We start from the raw sequence: 18,340 nt of genomic DNA, 5'->3' as shown, positions 1-18,340 counted from the left end.
CATAAAATTAAATAAGAAGACCAAAGTCAAGATCCTTGGATTACCACAGTTTAAGACTTAATGCAGAGTTAGAGTAATTAAGATATGGTCATACTGACAAAGAAAAATTGACTGGCAAATGCAGAAACTACAGGGAACCCCACAGTAGGTCCATGCTAATAAACCAAATGGATTCTTGATAAAGGGCTAGAAACAAACGAGCAGGTAAAGGGCAACCTTTTGAAGCAATGGTGCCAGAACAACTGTGTATTCACACACAATTGTAGCATATGTGCTGCCGAAGCGAGCACGCGTATTCACACACAAAAAGAATTCAGATACAGGTCTTACATCTTTCACAAAAACTAATTCAATATGGGCCTTAAATTTAGACACAAAAGTACAAAACTTCTAGTAGACCACATAGGAAACAAAAGATGGATTTTCTGAATGTCTTTAGACCCATACTATAAAATTTAAAAGTAGCAAGTTGGAGTTCACTAAAATTGAAAACAAAAGGTACATAACATACTAGAAGAAAATACTTGTAAAAACATCTCTGATGAAGGACTTTTGTTGGAAACATATAATAAACCCTCCTACAAGGAACAAAGGGAAGAAACAAATTTTAAAATAGGCAAAATTCTGAACAGATACCTTACCATAGATGGTACACAGATGGTGAAAATCATACCAAGATTCTCAACCTCACATGTCATTATACAGCTGCAAATGACAGCCGTGACACAGCTGTGCGCACGTACTATAAGGGCCATGTTTAGCAGGGCTAGCAGTGCCCAGCTCTGGTGACCACATGAGCGTGGAACATACATGGGTACGTGCATGTATCAGTGGTGACCATGCGAACCGTCCGGTGGCCCGGGAAGACAGCATGCAAGTTTCCTACACAGCCAAACACAGATTTGTCATGTAACCCACCAATCATACTCCAAGTTTTCTTCTCAGTTAAGCTCAAAACTTAGGTCCAAACAAAAATTTCATGCAAGTAGGCATAGTGTGTGAAATCCTCTTTCACACACATTGCTGTGCGTTTCTGTGCATATCCATGGTATGTAAAGACTCTTTCATAACTGCTGAGGAATATTAGCTACCAAGATGTTCTGCAGTAGAAAGAGGAATATAAAAAGCCTGTGGTACCTCCATACAGTAAAGACCCCAGGGATTATATATATATATGTATTTAACAAAAACTCAATATACTTCTCTTGTTTTAAAACAAAATTAGCAAATTAGGAATAGAAAGTAACCTTGACCTCAAATGAGAAACAGACAGGATTGTCCACTGACACTATTTGCATCTGATATTATCCTGGTGGTTCTGCCAGGGTGTGGGGAGGCGGGGATTACGTGGACTAGAAAGGAAGAAGTGAAGCTGTCCTGTGGACAGAGCTGCAGGGCCCGCGTGAAGTGGCGCACATCCAGGTGAGTTCCTTTACAGACATTCTAAACATGTTTTCAAACTCTCATTTTAATGTCCTCTGCTGGGGCTTTTGTGATGCGGTGGGTGTCAGAACCATCAGGCCGGCTAGAAAGTGGCAGATCTCTGAGCCTACCTCTAAGTGTGGCTTTGTCCAGGGCTTCCCAAAGAATCTGCATTCTTTCTCAAAGAATAGAAGACTGTGGACCATACTTGGAATACAGCCAACGTTTAGAATGTTCTTTTCTTTCTGCTACAGGAAGTAGAGGGTTTTATTGGACTATACTCCTTTTGGTAAAGTCTTACTGCTGGTGGTAGTTCAATTTAGAGCTATGTTTCTCGGTCCAAATTATGCCATGGCCCAGAAAGCTAAATCCCCTCGGGGGTGCTTAGGCTATGGAGTTGGGAAAAGGAGGAGGTGGTGGGCAGAGGGGAACCACACCCCAGAATGCAACTTGGAGAGGCACGGGTGTGGCATCGGTGTGCTTTGCATTGATTTCTAAGGGCTTTGGTGTCCTGCACGTGACCTTGTTTATCTTTACTGAGATTTCTCATCATTCCATTCATTATGAATATATGTTGTGCTATTCTCTTTTCGTGTGTGTGTGTGTGTGTGTGTGTGTGTGTGTGTGTGTGTGTTACCATGGACTGATCTCAAAGCCTTTGCACTGAGTGACATCCCCAGTCCTCTTTTCATCTTTGATTTTGAGATGAGGTCTCACTAAGTCACTGCACTGCCCATGTTGGCCTTCGGTGTACGCTGCTCCTGCCTCAGCCCGCCAGAGTGCTCATACGTATAGATGTGCACAGCCACACCAGGCTACCTTTCCTTGTCTTCTTGGGCACAGTTATAACAGGTTATAATAGCTTTAATCTTTATTTGAAATTCCAGTGCATGACTCATCTAGATTAGTTTCTCAGTTGTCTTTTTGGGGCTTCTGCTCCTCATATGCTGAGTGATAGTGGGTTGTACCCTAGGGTCGTTGCATTGTAGAGACTCTGGCTTCTGTTCTCTCCTCTGGAAAAGGCTGAGCTGCTGCTGCTGGAGGAGGAGGAGGAGAAGGGGAGGGGGAGGGCAAGGGGGAGAAGCAGAAGGAGCAGGTATGAACCTGTCAGGCCAGCTTCTAAGCTATCTCACTGAAGGGAGCAGCTCTCAGTGTCACAGGTGCCCGAATGGGCCCCTAATCTGATCTCGCTTGGGGCTCTTGCTCTCTATCGCTTCCCTCCCGTGGCTCCCTTTTGCTTTCCAGTACTTTCTCTAATTGCCCCAAACTGGCCATCAGCTTCTAGACAGGAAAAGATGAATTCCGAGTTCTCACCTCTCAGACCCTGCCCCAACCCAGAGCCATACAGCTGGTGGCCATGCCCTGCTGATGGGAGCTCCTCAGCCCCCACTGCCACCCCCAGAACTGGTGTCATTGGCTAGTTTTTATCCCAGGTCTTAGAGCTCATATTTGTCTCTCCAAACACAAAGCCCACTTGGTTGCCTAAGAGCAGAGCAGCCATTCCCAAAGTGGAGCCATTGGGCTACCATTATCATACACACTGAGTGACTCGGCACATACGCCTCTGCCCAGAGCAGGTCACTGCCAAGAGTTGACACGGTACCAGGCATGGAGCAGGCAATGTGACCAGGTCCGATCCCAAGGACTTTGCCCTGAGCTCCATCTGTAGCCCTTGCTAGCAGAAGATGGGTGATTGGGGTTCAGTGGAGCCACCCGGTCCCCTCTCCTCCACCCTCCTACAGGAACCAGGACGTGGTCACTGCTGATGTCTGGGGGGCGTGCTGTAAACTAAACCCCCTAGATGCAGAGGCCTGCTATGAGAGCGAATCCCCACCTTAGCAACAGTGAAGTCTCCCTGAATCCCAGCATTCACTGGGGCCTTACGATGCTTTCACTCTGTCTGGGTCTTCCCTGTCACTTTCCCAGGCTGAAGGACCCTGACATTATCAGCCACTTGCAGGCGAGGAACTAAGGCTCTTCTGGGTTAACTGACTCTCTGTAGAGACCAGGAACAGGCCCCAAACTTGCCCCTAGCCGCCCTTTCTCTGACATGGACTGGTAAATGAAGCTAGCCCAAGGCTCCTCCAGGCTGTCTGCAACAAGAAAGAGGGCTTGTTACAGAGCAGAAGTCAATGCACCGCTTGGCAGCTGAGGCAGGAGGATCACAAGTCTAAGCTCAACTGAGCAACTTCGTGATTTAGCAAGACTGTCTGAAAATTTAAGAAGTGGGGAGGGGCTGGGAACATAGCTCAGTGTGAAGTCCCTGGATTTAATATTCCAGGTACAGAAAGAAAAAAAGAAAAGAAAGATTATTTTAAAATTCACCAATGCCCACCCCCCATACTGGGGATTGAAATCAGGGTATCCACGCTGAGCCACACCCCCAGCCCCTTTGTATTTTTTTATTTTGACACAGGGTCTTACTAAGTTGCCCAGGCTGGGCTCTAACCTGCCTCTCCCCGCCTTAGCCTCCCAGCGCACTGGGGTCACAGATGTGTGCCTCATTCCTAGCTGACCTTCCTGTTCAGTGACATGGGTCCTGGTGATCTCAAGTGCCACCACACATGTGGCTCTTACCTCCACATATCTGTCATTGCAGGCGCATGCGGTGTCCCTGCCGTCCGGTCTAGATGGAGTCCCAGGGCACCCCAGAGCCCACTACCAATTTTGATTATGACCCCCAGAGCTTCCTGTGTGAGAACCAGGCCCTCACGCTCGCCACCTTCACCATCACCATCCTGTACCCGCTGGTGCTGCTGCTCAGCCTCGTGGGCAACAGCCTGGTGCTGTGGGTGCTGGTGAAGTACGAGAGCCTCGAGTCCCTCACCAACCTCTTCATCCTCAACCTGTGCCTCTCAGACCTGGTGTTCTCCTGCCTGCTGCCAGTGTGGGTGTCCGAGTACCACTGGGGGTGGGCGCTGGGCGAGCTCCTGTGTAAGGTGCTCAGCATGACCTTCTCCGTCAGCCTCTACAGCAGCATCTTCTTCCTCACCATCATGACAGTCCACCGCTACCTGTCGGTGGTGAGCCCCCTGTCGACACTGCGCGTCCACACCCTCCGCTGCCGCGCGCTGGTGACCACGGCCGTGTGGGTGGCCAGCGCCCTGTCCTCCATCCCCGATGCCGTCTTCCACAAGGTAGTCAACTCTCAGTGCACATACGCAGAAACGCGGGGCCTGCTGGCCTCGGTCTACCAGCACAACATCTTCTTCCTGCTGTCCATGGCGACCATCCTCTTCTGCTACGTGCAAATCCTCAGGACCCTGTTCCGCTCTAGGTCCAAGCAGCGGCACCGGACGATCCGGCTCATCTTTACTATCGTGGTGGCCTATTTCCTCAGCTGGGCCCCCTACAACCTCATTCTGTTCCTGCAGACTCTGGAGAAAGTTGGGGTCATCCAGAGCTGCGAGACCAGCCAGCAGCTGCACTTCGCCCTGCTGCTGTGCCGACACCTGGCCTTCTCGCAATGCTGCTTCAACCCGGTGCTCTATGTCTTCGTGGGGGTCAAATTCCGCAAACACCTCAAAAGTCTTCTCCAGCAGGTACGGCCGTGCCACCTGCAGGCCCCCAGTCCACCCCCGATGCCCAGGTCCCCGGGCGCCTTCGCCTACGAGGGTCCCTCCTTCTACTGAGGGGAGGCGTGGTGCCTGTGCAGGTGGACAGGGCGCCTGGGAGATGAGGAGACGTGGATGGAAGGAACACTGCCGCAAGATGCCGCCGATCGCTGCAGGGGTGGGGGAAGAAGCACGAGGACCTGTGGGTCCCGGTGCCCTCCAAGGGACAGGGTCTCCTCACTGGGCACTTGATGCCACCATGCATCGAGTCGCACGTATGTTGTTCGTGTGTGCAACAATGTTCTTCACTCCTTCCTTCGCTCAGATGCAGACCGCTCATCCCTGCTCAGCCTGCAGCTCCTAAAACACGCAGTGTTCCCAGCAAAGGGGCCTCTTTCAAGCCCTTGGGGGTGGGGGGCGCTCGGTGGCTGTGACCATGGTACAATGCAGGGGGCTTCCTGGACAGTCTCCTGTCCCTGGCTGCGCAGTTGCCCCACTCATCTGCCCACTTCAGAGGGGACTCAGGGTCTGCTGAGGAGGCGGCCAGAAAGGCAGAGCAGCTGCAGCCTCCCAGAAGCACAGCGAGCCCGGAGCCCAAAACCTCTCTAACTGCACTGAAGCTGGCTTTGCATCCAGGCTCGTGCCCACGGCACGGAGACTGGCCCTTGCGATCCACCTCATAAGAGCCTACTGCAAGCGCGAGCACAACAGGCGCTGCCTTCTGCGCTAAGTCCACCGGGAGGATGCGAAGGCGGCCACCTGCAGTCCTACCCTCCAGGTGCCAAGTGTGCAGCCCTGAAGGCCCGAAAGGTGTCTCCTGCAATGTCTCATCCCTTCGGGGTGGAGGGGGCCGACCTGGCCACTTTCTCCTAAAGTATCCCCTTCCTACAGGGGTGAGGGGGCCAGCTTTCCCCACCCCCATGCTTCTGTCAGAGCCTGCACCCCTTCTTTCAGTCCCACACCATACCATGACCCACACTGCTTATCTGGGGCCTCCCTCAAACCTCTAGCTCCTGTCTGAAGGCTGAACCCCAAAATCCCCTGAGTTCCTCCCATCTTCCTGCTGCTCCTCACCTCTACACCAGGCTGTGAGGGATCTCCAAAGGGCTTCTCAGCCCCCAGTTCCCAAATGAAGTGCAGGGGCCTCAGCAAGCATTTCCTGGCCTCCTCCCTCGGCACCAGCCACCTTTCCACTCGCTGTGCTTGGAGCCCTGGTCCTTTGGACCCCGCCCCCAGAGGCCCCTTCTCCCCGTCTCCTGCCTCTGCACGTTTCTTACATGGTCACCTAGGCCTGGAGCTCCGGTCCTTCTCGCCAGGCTCCCAGCTCCAGCTGAAAGGCCAGGTCCTGCAGGAAGCTTCCCCATCCCACAAGTGGGAAGGGTGCTCTGGGTTGCTGTGGCACCCTGCTTGCCCCTCTCCACAGTGTTTATCACACTCCGTCCTGTGCCACAGTCACGCGCACACATGCCTTATCTCCTTGTGCTGTCTCACACTTGGCAGGAAGGAGCCTGGCCTTAAGTCCTGGGGTGCTATCTCAGAGGGCAGAGGGGGATAGCTGTGGCCCTGTGCTCCGTGAGGGTCCAAGCCACAGGGCACCCTGCACCTCCTTGGCCCAGGTTGCTTCCATCGCTTTCCTGCCTGTCTGCACCCTCCGCACACGTTGCTGAGTGCCCAGTGCCCATGGCGCGGCCCTCCCTCGCCTCCTGGCTGTGGCCCACCGGCTTCCTCTTCCACAGTCCCACAGCTTCACACGAGGGTGCAGACACGGCCTGCCCTCTAAACTGTTCCATGCCATGAAGGCCTGGGCCCATAAGCCTGACTCGCTCAGGGCCGAGGGACTGACCACCTCTCACCACGATTCTGACTTGCACCCCTGTCCTGCGACAAACCCGAGGCTGCCCTCGCACAAACATGGAGGCTCCAGATCCTTCACCGGCCCTCAAGCAGGACTTACACGCCGAAGTCACGAACATTCACTCACTGAATGGAGCAGCTTCTCAGACCGCCCTCAGCAGGGGCCCAGAGAGCTTGGAACGCAGTGTCCCCTTCAGCCCCAGCTGAGCCCCACCCGCTGACTTGTCATGGGTGGGGCACTGTGTGGGGAAGAGCTGGGCTCCATCTCAGTATGACAGCCAGTGGCACCTGCTGGAAGGTCCAGGTAGCACCGCAGGGACAGGATAAGATCCACGGGCCTGCCCACCCTCCCTCAGCAACGTGCAACACTGCAGAAGGAGGAGACTGAGCTTGTTTATGAGGCCGGAGCCAAGCCCAGAGGCCCTCCTCAGCAAGTTGGCCTGCAAGCACCCCCAAAACCTGATCGCTAAATACTTATTCTGCTTTTATTTAGAGGCCAGGTACCCCCAACAGCAGAGGGCAAAGGAGGCCAGCGCACACATCCTTGGTGCCAGGCGGCTTGGTGTTGGCCATCACCCACAGCGCCCTTCGAGTGGCTCACGCCGCCCTGTCCCGATCCTGTCCTAACCTTTGCACCCCCAGAAGCTTCCTAAGAATGTCTTCAGCACGTGTCCCTGGGCACCTTTTATTAGAAGCCATCCTGGCTGTCTGGGGATATTACAATGATGCTCCGGCATCCCTCTCGCAAGCTCCCAGCCCAGTCTTGAATCAGGAGTCTTCTGCTAATTTCGCTTCTCAGGTATCCGGGGAAAGAGGCACAAAAACAGCTGCAAGTGGGACAGAAGGAACCCAGAAGAGGAGGGACCCTGGCCACAGCCCTCCACTGGCCCAGCCTCCCGTCCCTCCACCTGCTGAAACCCTGCCCCCCTCCAGACCTCAGCCTCACGAGCTGTCCCTCCCACCAGGCCCCTGGGCCCAAGGCTGCCGACCACTCACCACTCCTGGAACACGAAGATCCTCGCCTCTCCCCTCCACACTCCCTCAGAAAGACCAGAGGAGCAGAACCTGTGGCCAAGCCTAAGGCGGCTGAGTGCAAGTCCCTGGGGGGGGGGGGGGTACACCGTTTCCATAACCTTCCTGTGTCTGCAGTGGTTCCAGCTACCTGCGTAGTGCACAGCAGAGCACGATGGGCCTTCTTCCACTTTGGCCTTCTTCTTTCACACCAGCCCACAGCACGTCTTCTGGTGAGCTCCAAGTGCCTGCCTCATGGAGTCCTGAGCCTCTCCTCCAGGTCCAGAGCCCCAAACCTGGCCCAGTCGCTTGTCCTTGAGCTTCGTGGAGCTGACAGCTTTCGTTTAGGAAACCAGCCTGCGATGGGGCAGAGAGCACTGCAAATGCAGGGATTCTGGGAGATCCACCAGTGAACAGTTGGAGAAGGCACACGGCATTCGAGCCCAGACCTAACTCCCAAATCTAAGCTGTTTCCCAGGCCACTGTGACCCCGACCGCTTAGTGCCTCAGTTTCCTCATTTGTAAAACCATAGACTCACAAATTCCTTGGGATGAATGTGATCACCATGTATATCTAAAATATGCCAATAAACTTAATTTTTAAAGAAAGCTATCAAGACTCCCGCCATCCTGGGTTGAGCATGACGATGCCCCCTCGGGTTGTAAGCCGCTCTGTCCCCATGAATAAAAACAGGGAGCTGTCTGCATTCTACGCACAGGAAACGGCCAGCCTGCTCTCGCTTCCTTCTGGCTAGTTGGCTCAGTTTAGGCCTCTGTGATTGGGCACCAGACACTCAGTCCCTAGCCCAGGCTGGCTGTGTCTCCCTGGTTCTCCCCAACACCATGATGGACCCTGAAAGCTCTCTGTTTCCGGAGGGCCTGGGTTAGCACCTGCAGCTGGAAAGTGAAGGGGGAATCCAGCCCACTTGGCTCAGGCAGGCCTCAGGGTGCATGTAGGCCTTAGGTGAAACTGGCCCAGAGGCCGAGGGGGTCTTGCAGGCCTTGTGACGGTCCCCACCTCTCTGTGGACTGACACTCAAGTCTTCTGTCTCCCAGCTCAAGGAATGTTTTTGCCCTAAATAAAGACCTTTCAGAGATGTCCCTATGATGACAAGGAATGATACTAATTCCTGCTGGGAATTTGAGCATCGTGCAAACCTGGTGGGGAATGTTTTGGAGGTTGGGGTGAATTTTGAAAGAGGACAAGAGGCTCTCGTACCTACATGTTCAGGAGTTAGGGCACAGAGCCCCACTCTCCACTAAGGGTCACCCCAGGTCTCAGGGCTGCAACGCACCTCCTCAAATCCCAGGGACCCCTCCACAAAGAGAAGAGCAGCCAGAAGAACAGAGGCACCACCTCGACTTCAGCCACTCCAGAAAACCAGCCTCGAGTACCACACGTGGTTACAGGGAAGGCTCAAGTCCTAGCCCCAGTTTCTCTGAAAATGACCTTATTTGGAAATAAGGTCACTGCAGATGTCTTTAACATGAGACCATAGAAATAGGACAGTCCCGTACTCTAATTTGCTTTTTTGTTGTTGCTGTTGTTGTTTTGGTTTTGGCTTTTGAGACAGGGTCTCATTATGTAGTTCAGGCTGGCTTTGAGACCACTATGTAGCCCAGGTGGGCTTCGAACCCCTAGTGATCCTCTTGCCTCAGCCTCCAGAGTGCTGGGATTACAGACGCGCACCACCACACAGGGCCTCTACTCCAATTTGACTGGTGTCCTTATCAAAGTTGGGGCCAGGACACAGATATGAGGAGCAGCCCACAGGAGGACTGGTTGGCATTGCCTCTGCCGCCACACACCAGACTGCCAGGCAACCATGAGACACAGGAGAGACTCAGAGGCTTGGGAGAAAACGCCCTGCCAGCACCCCGATCTCCGAATCCCACTTTCCAGAACTCTGAGATGTAAGTAAATGTACAGGCAGTGTTGGGGCTTTGTTCAGGCAGATCCCTGGCATGCTAACACAGGGCACACGTTTCGGTAGGGGGAGGGAAAGCCCAGTGCACCTCCAAACTCCCACGGGGTTCCAGTGTCCACCCCCACCAGCCTGAGGACACCCACAGGACACTGGAAGTCGAGTTCCATGGAGCTCGCTGTGTACCAGGCCACAGGCATCCGGGAAGGTTGCTGTGTCTGCCACTTTGGCCAAGGGGGACGTCAGGGACCAGAGAGGTCACACTGCAACATCCCAAACTGTGTGTCAGGTCAAGTGGGAAACTGGGAAAAAATACCAGTACCTGAGTCTTTCACCTGAGATCCCAAAGCAATTGGTCCGAACACATGAGACTCTGGGGGGACATTTGAGGTTTAAAGGCAAGCGTGACTAGGGCAGAAATCTCTGGAATGAGCGTGTTCATCACATTTCAATTTCCAGTCCATTGTGGGAGCTCTCTGGCTAGTGAGCAGTCGACCACGACAGGCCCGGTTGGCTGCGACGCTGACAAGCCCACTCAGCGCACAGCTGAGCCTCCCCTCTCAGAGCGCGCCCGTCTGCCCCATTTCTCAGGGCCTCTGTGGTGCTGATCCCCAAGCCCCTGTCTTCCGAGGGGCACTTCCCACTTTTGCCCTTGGTCAACTTTCCGCAACAGCTCTGCTGTCCTCTCATCTGTCTCGGCCATGGGGTTGCTGCAGGCCCTTCTGCTTTCTCAAGCTTTCCACCACAGAGCAGAAAAGAGGAAACACTCGGGGAGTTGGGTGAGGCCACAGAACTGGAGGTCAACCGTGGTTCTTTTGTTAGAGTTGATGAGCAATTCCTGAGCACATTTTCTCAGCTTTGCCTTCAAACTCAACCACTCCTCACACTGCCTCTTCTGCCGCCACGGGGCTCACATGCACACTCATCTCTCTTTCCCTCGGCTGCCCTGGTCCCTGTGGCTTCCTCTTCTCCTGCAGCGCTGGACCCTCATGGCCCCTCCACACACCGGGCACACACTGTGCTTCCAAGCCTTTGCCCCGGCTGGTCTTTACTCCACATGCCCAAAAGGTCTGCTCCGGCCACGCCACCATGGGGACTTCCTCATGGCATGGCAGCCTCCATGTCAGATTTCTCACACAGAAGTTCAGAGCTCCAGCTGCTCCTCAGTCGGAAGGTACACGGTGTCACTTCTGCCTTTCTCTGTTGAAGGAAGCAAGACACCAGCTACCCAGATCCAAGGACAAGGGAAGGGCCAGGGAGACTGCTCAGCAGTCTAAGCGCCTGCCTAGCAAGCGCAAGGACCGAGTCTGACCCCCAGCACCGCATGCCTCGCCAGCCCCAGAACCCCGGTTGCACCGTGCCAGCCCCCAAATCAGGTATGGTGGCACATGCCTGTAACCTGAGCACTGAGGAGGCTGAGACAGGAGGATCACTATGAGTCCAAGCTGCATAGCAAGACCCTGTACCAAATAATTAATTATAAATAATTAATTAATTTAAAAAACAAAGAAAAAGGTAATCAGACTTCTCATGGGGGAGTGGCAAGGGCACACTGCAGAATACATAGCTGCAGATGTGGCCACTCCAGCAGGGAGTTCTCAGAGAACTGGACATGTCACAGAGCAGCTGGCTCCTGCAGAGAACAATGGCAGGGACCCAGGTGAGACCGCACCGTCAACTTCTGTCCAGCCTTGGAAGTGACACAACGGCACCTCTGCCATCTGTGGATCAGGAGTGATTCACGTGGGTCAGCCCGATTCAGAGAACAACGACACACCCGTGTCTCCCTCCATCTCCGGATAAGAATAGCACGAGACTCTGTGGACATGTTTAAATCAGGACCGAGGTCCCGCCGGCAGAATGGCTATGATCAGGAACACGAAAAACAATAAATGCTGGTGAAGATGGGGTTGGGGGACCCTTCTACACTGCTAGTGGGCATATGAATTAACACAGACACTTGGAATGTGCTGTTTTCTTTTTTTTTTAATTAATTTTATTGAGAAAGAAATAGCAGTGAGACAGTTTCAAAACAGGTTAGTGGGACAGTTACAATAATTAATACATAGATATGGTGTTTTCAAAAAAGGGAAAAATGGCCATATGATCCAGGTTTATACTCTTTAGTATATTTCTAAAGAAATACTGTAGATACCTGCATGCCCACGTTGATTGTAGCACAAATTGCAATAGACAAGACGTGGAATCAGCCCAGGTGTCGGCCACAAATGGATGAATGGATCAAGAAAAATGGTATATACACACAATGGAGTATTATTTGGCCATCAAGAAGGAAAGCATGGCATTCTCAGGGGATCATCCTATTAAGTAAAAAGAGCCAGACTCAGAAAGACAAGTATTGCATTTTATCTCACATGCACACTCTAGAAACAAGCAAAAACACATGAAAGTGAAGGTTTGGTATTAAACTGGAGAATGGGGATCAGAGGGAGGGAAGAGGGGAGGGGAAGGAAGGAGAGGGAAGAAGGGGATACAATGTCAGTCTGCGTTCTATATCACATTTAAATTTGTCATGAAGAAAAATATTCCCGAGGGAGTAGCAGGGCTGTCCTGAGTAAACCAGGGGACCACGGCCACCCTTTTCTGTAGGGAACACTATTTTCTCTCTTTATACCTAAAAGCGTGTGTAGCGGGGGAGGCTGAACCTGTATCACGAGGAGCTTCTTTTAAAAGTTCAGGAGTTTTTAGTTGTAGCTTTTGAAATATCAATATTGAATAATAATGGTTGAGATCTAAAACGTCCCCGACAGCTCGCGTGCGGAGATCACCCGGGGCCGGGCTCCTCGGGGCACTTCTCTGCGGCGGGCCTCCCTGGTGGGGAAAGCGGCGCACAGAGCACCCGGTGGCCAGAGCTCCCAGCGCCGGCTGAAGCTGCGCGCGTACTGTCGCTCTTCTGCGCGGTGCCCCGGTAGACACTGCACTGAACGCTTGGTGTTCTCTGTAGTGTCCAGCTTTCCAGCGTACCCGCCCAGGTCGGCTGCAGGTGTAGGCTAGCTCATGACGAGCACCGTTTTGAACACAGATTTTTAGGCCCTTGAGTCAACGAGGGGGACCAAAAGGTAGGATATGACGTCCAACGATATAAAATGTTCTTTAATTAGACCAATACATCAACAGGCACAACACAGCGTTTTTTCAGAGCCCCACACCTAATACTCAGGCACAATCCCACGCTCCCAGGACCGCAAAGCGCTCAGAGGGCAGGCTTGGCACGTGGGTGGAGTCTAGGGAGCTGGGACGTGGTAGCGGAGCATGCCGGGAATCGTAGTCTATGTCTGCCTTCCCTCAGGGTCCGATGGGAGTTGTAGGCCACGGCTTTCGCACAGCATGCCGGAAATTGTAGTCCGCCCTAGCGCGCGGCCAGGAGCGCGCTTTCCCACTGACGGGGCTGCGCTCGAGTACTCTTCCGCCCGAACCGAGAAAGTTTCGGTTCTGCCCGGCCGGGAACCCAAGAGCGAGTAAGTGCCGCCGGCGAGCTGCGGGGCTCTGGGGGTGCTGGGGCCGCTCTCCGCCCGAAGCGGAGAGTGTGCTCGGGCGCCGTGGGTCACCTGTTGCCCACAGCGTCCCCGCCCATCCCGGGTCCCCCGGGGACCCCGCCCGGCGGGCCCTGTCACCTCTGGGTCACCAGCGTAAGGGCCCTGGGGCCAGGGTGCCCTGGGGATCGGTTACCCGCGGACCCCAGACACCACGTCTGTTTGGGCGCAGGGGACCCCGGCTGGGGGTCTCGGTGCCGGCGCAGGGCCCAGGCCGCAGGTCCTGCTGGCGCCGTCCTCGGGAAGCCTCGGTTCCGGCTCGTCCGGGCCGCCAAGCCCAGACCCCCTCCCCGTGACCCCTGATGCCCTGGCCCTCCTGGGAGGGGACGGGGTGCCTTCCGGCCCGCACTGCCTCCGCCCCGCCCTTCGTGCCCAGGACGGGGATCGCGGTGACCCAGTCCGCGACCTGTGAAGCGGCTGTGCTGTGCCCGGTTGGCCGGCCGGCCGGCAGGTCAGCTCTGTTGACAGCTTGGCCGTGTGTGTGTGTGTGAGGAAACACTGAATTTCACCTTTACATAAGAAAAACACATGCGGTTGACACTCTACCCACGTGGCCTCCCGGTAATACACACGTGTCCTTTGATGCCTCTGCCGCCCTCTCATCGTCCCCACTAGTTGTCCCCTCCAGAAACAGAGCACTTGTTGACACTGTCTGAGTTGACTTCTCTGTCCCTCTGCTTGTCTTGCTTACCACAGCAGTTTCCTTTTCCGGCAGAGAAATGGGTCAGGGGCTTTGTGGGGGCAGAGGATAGGGGCTTAATCTGCGCCTGCCCTCCCTCCACCCTGGGCCCTGTGGTCTGCTGCGGAAGCCTAATTCCCTGCCACCTGCCTAATGCTGCCATGCAGGGGTGGTGGTTGTCCATGCTGGGGCCCGGACTGTGCCTGTCTGCTTTCAGTGTCCCCACCCCACCCCAGGGGCCCTCGCAGGGTGCTGCTCCTTGTCTGAGGCACTGCGTTCAGCCCTGAATGTTGGGGGGGGGTAATGTACTGTCCCCCGGAAGTCAGAGTTAATGTCACAGCCTTGCCACTTGTCTTCTGATTAGATGGAGCTGATAAGCCTCTTGCTTTAGGAAACTGTTTATCAGCCTCCATGGAGTGTTCGTGTTTGTGTAGCACTTCGTTTAGTTTTTAGTCTTTTAAGAAAGTAGGTAAATGTCTAGACTCGCAAAGAACTGAGTAGTGTCCCTTCATTGTCGCTTGGTATTTTATTACTTCTACATTTGCTTCAGAGATTGATGGCTTAGTTAGTGAGCCTGAAGCTGTTCCTTTGCCACTTGAGGCCGGGTGCGGGGCCCCTGCTTGGCTCAAGAGCCAACTGTTGTGCCTGGTCCTTCCAGGCGGGCTGCTCCCCACAGCACTTGGGATGACAGGGGCCTTCTCTAACAGCAGGATCAGAGTGTGTGGGTCCCCACGGCTGTAAGCTGCTGCCTTTGTAACAGGGTGGGTGTTTATTGAAGAAGCTCACCCCTCCTAGCCCTAAGTTCCCCTCACAGGAGACATCTAGCAGATGGCCAGCCCCTGCATTCTGGAGATGCTAAGAACCAGACATCTGTCACTCAAGACGAGTGTCATTAAACATGAGGCAGAGGAAGTGCCCTGTCTAGCCGTGGCCTTATCATGGGAACTGGTGGAACTCAGTAGTTAGGAACCACGCTCGCTGCCCGCAGCGCAGGAAGCAGGCAGGGGTCCTTTCCCAGGGCTGCAGCCTCGGGAACTTGGGTATGAACGTGAGGACATCTGCTGTGTTCTTGGGGCGCTCAAAATAAACACTATTTGAGCAGTAAAGTGGGTGAGGAGAATAAGAACTTGAGGCCAGTGGAACATGGCCTACTTTCTTGATTTTTTTTTTTTTTAAATATGTGACTGGGGCCCAGGGAGATAACTCAGTAGAATAATCATGACTGAAAATGGCCAAGGTCTCTGTGCCATCCAGGCCTTGGAGGAAAATGGCAGAAGCTATGTGTGGTTGGGCAAAGGGAGCCCTTTGCCTCTCCTCCTGCACTGGAGCCAGTTAGCTTTGTGGCGCTGTGACCCTAGTGGCCCTTCCTATTCACGTCCAGCTCTGTGGCATCCGAGAGGCAATGAGAGCCTCTGATCCTTTGCAGAGACGAGGATGGGGACAGCAGTGTGACTCCGAAGAGGGACTCAAGGAGAATCTGTGGTTTGGTTGTAGCCCTGTGGCTTTGAGGTATGCTTCAGGGCCCAAGGGCTGGGCTGGTCAACCCCTGGTTAACCTGAATATGGTACCTGTGGCCTGGAGCAGGAAACCAAGATAACAGGAGAAAGGTTTGGATCTCCAAGCCCTCCAAATATAGAGCACTTCTCAGTCCTTGTGGAGGCCCAGGAAGTTTATATTCGTGATCCCATGGAACAGTTATTGGAATTCTAGTGAGTTAACTTTAATCTACCTCTGTTAGTGCAACCCGTGGCCAAAATAAAGGCACTAAAGCATATTTGTAGTTGTGGGGAGCCGAGAGGGCCCAAGTCCAGCCACGGTAACAGCTAAGCAAGACAAAGGCCTCGACCCAGGGCCCATCTCAGATTTTATCAATTCATGAAAAAGGAGGGAGCGGAGAGATAGCTCAGCATCACAAGCACCTGCCTGGCAAGTGCAAGATCCTGAGTTTGATCCCTGGTACCAGGAAAAAAAAAGAAAAAAGAAATGGCTTTTGATGAGAGACTGTGAGAATGGTGGAAAGCAGGTGAGCACTGTGAGCTGAGATAGGGAGAAGACCTAAAATCACCTCTGCAATATGAAAAAAAAAAAGGATATACAAAAAGAGTAATCCATGTAACAACTGAGATAGTATCTAATGTTCTAGGGTCTGTGCTTCAGCTCTGATGTATACTCTTTTATACCCTGGGAAGTCATAGCCCTTTTTTTTTGGTACTGGGAATCGAACTCAGGACTTTGCTCTTGCCAAGCAGGCGCTTATGCCCCTGAGCTAGCCTCTTTGCTTGAACCTCAATCCCAGCCACCAGTGGAGTGCGGCTTTCCCTCCCACTTAGCCCAGCTCTCACAGGGAGCTACCTGGCCTGGGGAAATACTGCCCTGCCGTCTTTGCTTAAAAAAACTCCTCAGCTGGACAGTGCTTAAAGCCAACTAAAAGGATAAGGAAAGGGCCTAGCCTACTCTGCACACATCAGTACATGGATTAACTCTTTTTTTTTTTTTTTTTTTTTGTGTGTGTGTGTGTGTGTGTGGAACCGGGGATTGAACTCAGATCCTTGCATTTGCCAGTCAAGCGCTTATCCTACTGAGCCATCTCCCCAGCCCAGTACGTGGAAATAGGGCCAGATTTAGCCAAAATGGAGAGACCGTTACTCCTCCTTCAAGGAGAGTCCTGCAGGTGGTCTTCCACACCAGCAAGCCCTCAGCATGCAGGGAGGACTAAGCCCCGAGTCCCCAGAAGACCTCAGCCTGGCCCTGGGTAGCCCAGCTGGAGGTGCCAGTTACAGAGGAGCAGCGGGGACTTCCCAGCCCAGGTGCCATGGAGCTGGTGAGGAGCAGGGAGGGCACTCAAAAGCCGTGGCCATGGAGAACATCCGTTCTTCCTCTTTCTACCTCTCCAGTCCGGCAATCCCCAGTCTCACTGTGAAGGAAGGTAAAGGTCACCTCCCTGCATGGACCTGGTATGAAACAAGGAGGGAGGGCTCAGGTAACTTGCCCAGCACAGATGGGTGGTCTGGAATGCATAGCTGGTATGCTAGGCTCATGTGGAGCCTTGCCCAGCCCTCCTGGCTTGGTCTTCGCCGTGCTTCTTGCTGCATATTAGACATGGGAGTTCACCTAACAAGTTTGACTCCTGGGATCTGAATAGGTCCAGCTCACAAAGCCCAGCTCCCAAGAATGCCAAGCCCAGTGCCTCACCCACAGCTGCGCTGCAGCTTCCAAGCCAGCGTGGTCCCTTTGGCCTCCCCTCTGCCATACAGCCTGGTGCTCTGCCCCTGGGCTGAACTGTGTCCTGCTGTGGTTACCTCTCCCACCTTGGTTGAAGGCAGAGCCACACTCATGGGAATAGAGAAGGAAGGGCCACCAGAGCAAGATGCCCCACACCAGTGGCTTCTCTCCCTGTGCAGAGGCCGGAAGTTCAAGATCAGGGTCTTGGCAGGCTGGCCTCCTCAGTGGCCGCCCTTTTGCTGGTCCTCAGGTGGCTTTTTGTCTGCTCACAAAGCCCTGGTGTTTCTTTTGTAGACCAAGTTCCTCTTCCTATAAGGACACTCGTCAGATTGGATTGCAGCCCGCCCACGTGGCCCCATTCAGCCTCCTGTACCTCTCTAAAGGCCCTGCTTCAAATGCCACCACACTGTGAGGTAGGGTTAGGGCTTCACCTGAGAGCAGGAAGAGGCGGGACACAGGTCAGCCTCTAACAGGAGGAGTGGAGAAGTGGGGACAGTGGTTACATTGTCCTGGATGGGGGTGAAGGCCTCTGAGTAAGACTTCCTTGGGGACAGAACAGAGGTGCACATGTCCTCCTGTCCTGGCTAAAGCCAGAAAGTCTGGAGGAGCTAGCAGAGGAGGGCTGGGGGTACCAGTCAGAGGGCATGGAGCATCGAAACCCAGAGCATGCCCTGGCCACTTCTGGGCAGCCCAGGGCAAACACCCCTGAGGAAGGGAAGGAAGGGCAGGCCACAGGAGGGGACAGGTCTGACAGCAGTCACCTGAGCTCTCTGGACAGCAAGGGGTGTTATAAAGACAGGAGAGGACACACCCACCCCTCATCTATTCCTGAGATAGGCCAAAGGTTTTCATGGTAATAATAATATAGTGTCCACAATTGCTTAAATCGTCCACAATTTTGATTCTTTTTTTTGTGGAACCAGGGATTGAACTCAGACCCTTGCACTTGCCAGGGAAGTGCTTATTTTCCTGAGTCATCTCCCCAGCCACAATTTTGATTCTTAAAATGCATTATTTTAGTCCACATAAAAGTAATTGATACTGAACAAAGAAAATGTAAAACTCAGAGAAATTATTTTTAACAATAAATCTACCTGCATTGTCACCATTGACAGACTA

At 53.5% G+C, this 18,340-nt stretch overlaps 2 protein-coding genes across 5 annotated transcripts in view; both read left to right on the top strand.

Annotated features, from left to right (window-relative positions):
• Positions 1 to 1,394: 1,394 nt before the first annotated feature.
• Positions 1,395 to 7,151, top strand: Xcr1 (X-C motif chemokine receptor 1). 3 transcript variants are annotated; one of them, XM_023700723.1, is made up of 3 exons: positions 1,395 to 1,422; positions 4,022 to 4,309; positions 4,388 to 7,151. In XM_023700723.1, the coding sequence occupies exons 2-3, from the start codon at positions 4,053 to 4,055 to the stop codon at positions 5,052 to 5,054; spliced, it is 924 nt and encodes a 307-aa protein (XP_023556491.1). In that variant the 5' UTR covers positions 1,395 to 1,422; positions 4,022 to 4,052; the 3' UTR covers positions 5,055 to 7,151. The 3 variants fall into 3 exon arrangements, with proteins under 3 accessions (XP_023556491.1, XP_023556492.1, XP_023556490.1); XM_023700724.1 differs by having other exon boundaries at positions 4,022 to 4,559; positions 4,700 to 7,151; XM_023700722.1 differs by having other exon boundaries at positions 4,022 to 7,151.
• A 5,720-nt stretch (positions 7,152 to 12,871) lies between these two features.
• The window catches only part of Fyco1 (FYVE and coiled-coil domain containing 1), a 60,492-nt gene continuing 55,023 nt past the window's right edge, over positions 12,872 to 18,340 (top strand). For both annotated transcript variants that reach the window (XM_023700719.1, XM_023700718.1), the window contains exon 1: positions 12,872 to 13,245. The gene's annotated coding sequence lies outside the window, so the exon portion shown is untranslated. The remainder of the gene's footprint in view (positions 13,246 to 18,340) is intronic.

The sequence above is a fragment of the Octodon degus genome, unplaced genomic scaffold, assembly GCF_000260255.1.
Source record: "Octodon degus isolate 3935 unplaced genomic scaffold, OctDeg1.0 scaffold00126, whole genome shotgun sequence".
Classification (NCBI taxonomy): domain Eukaryota; kingdom Metazoa; phylum Chordata; class Mammalia; order Rodentia; family Octodontidae; genus Octodon; species Octodon degus.
Note: the sequence above shows the minus strand (reverse complement) of the source record. Positions and strands in the feature narration are given on the sequence as shown.

Excerpts from the sequence above, each read along its gene's own strand:
- Xcr1 (XM_023700722.1), top strand. The coding sequence starts at position 4,053 with ATGGAGTCCCAGGGCACCCCAGAGCCCACTACCAATTTTGATTATGAC.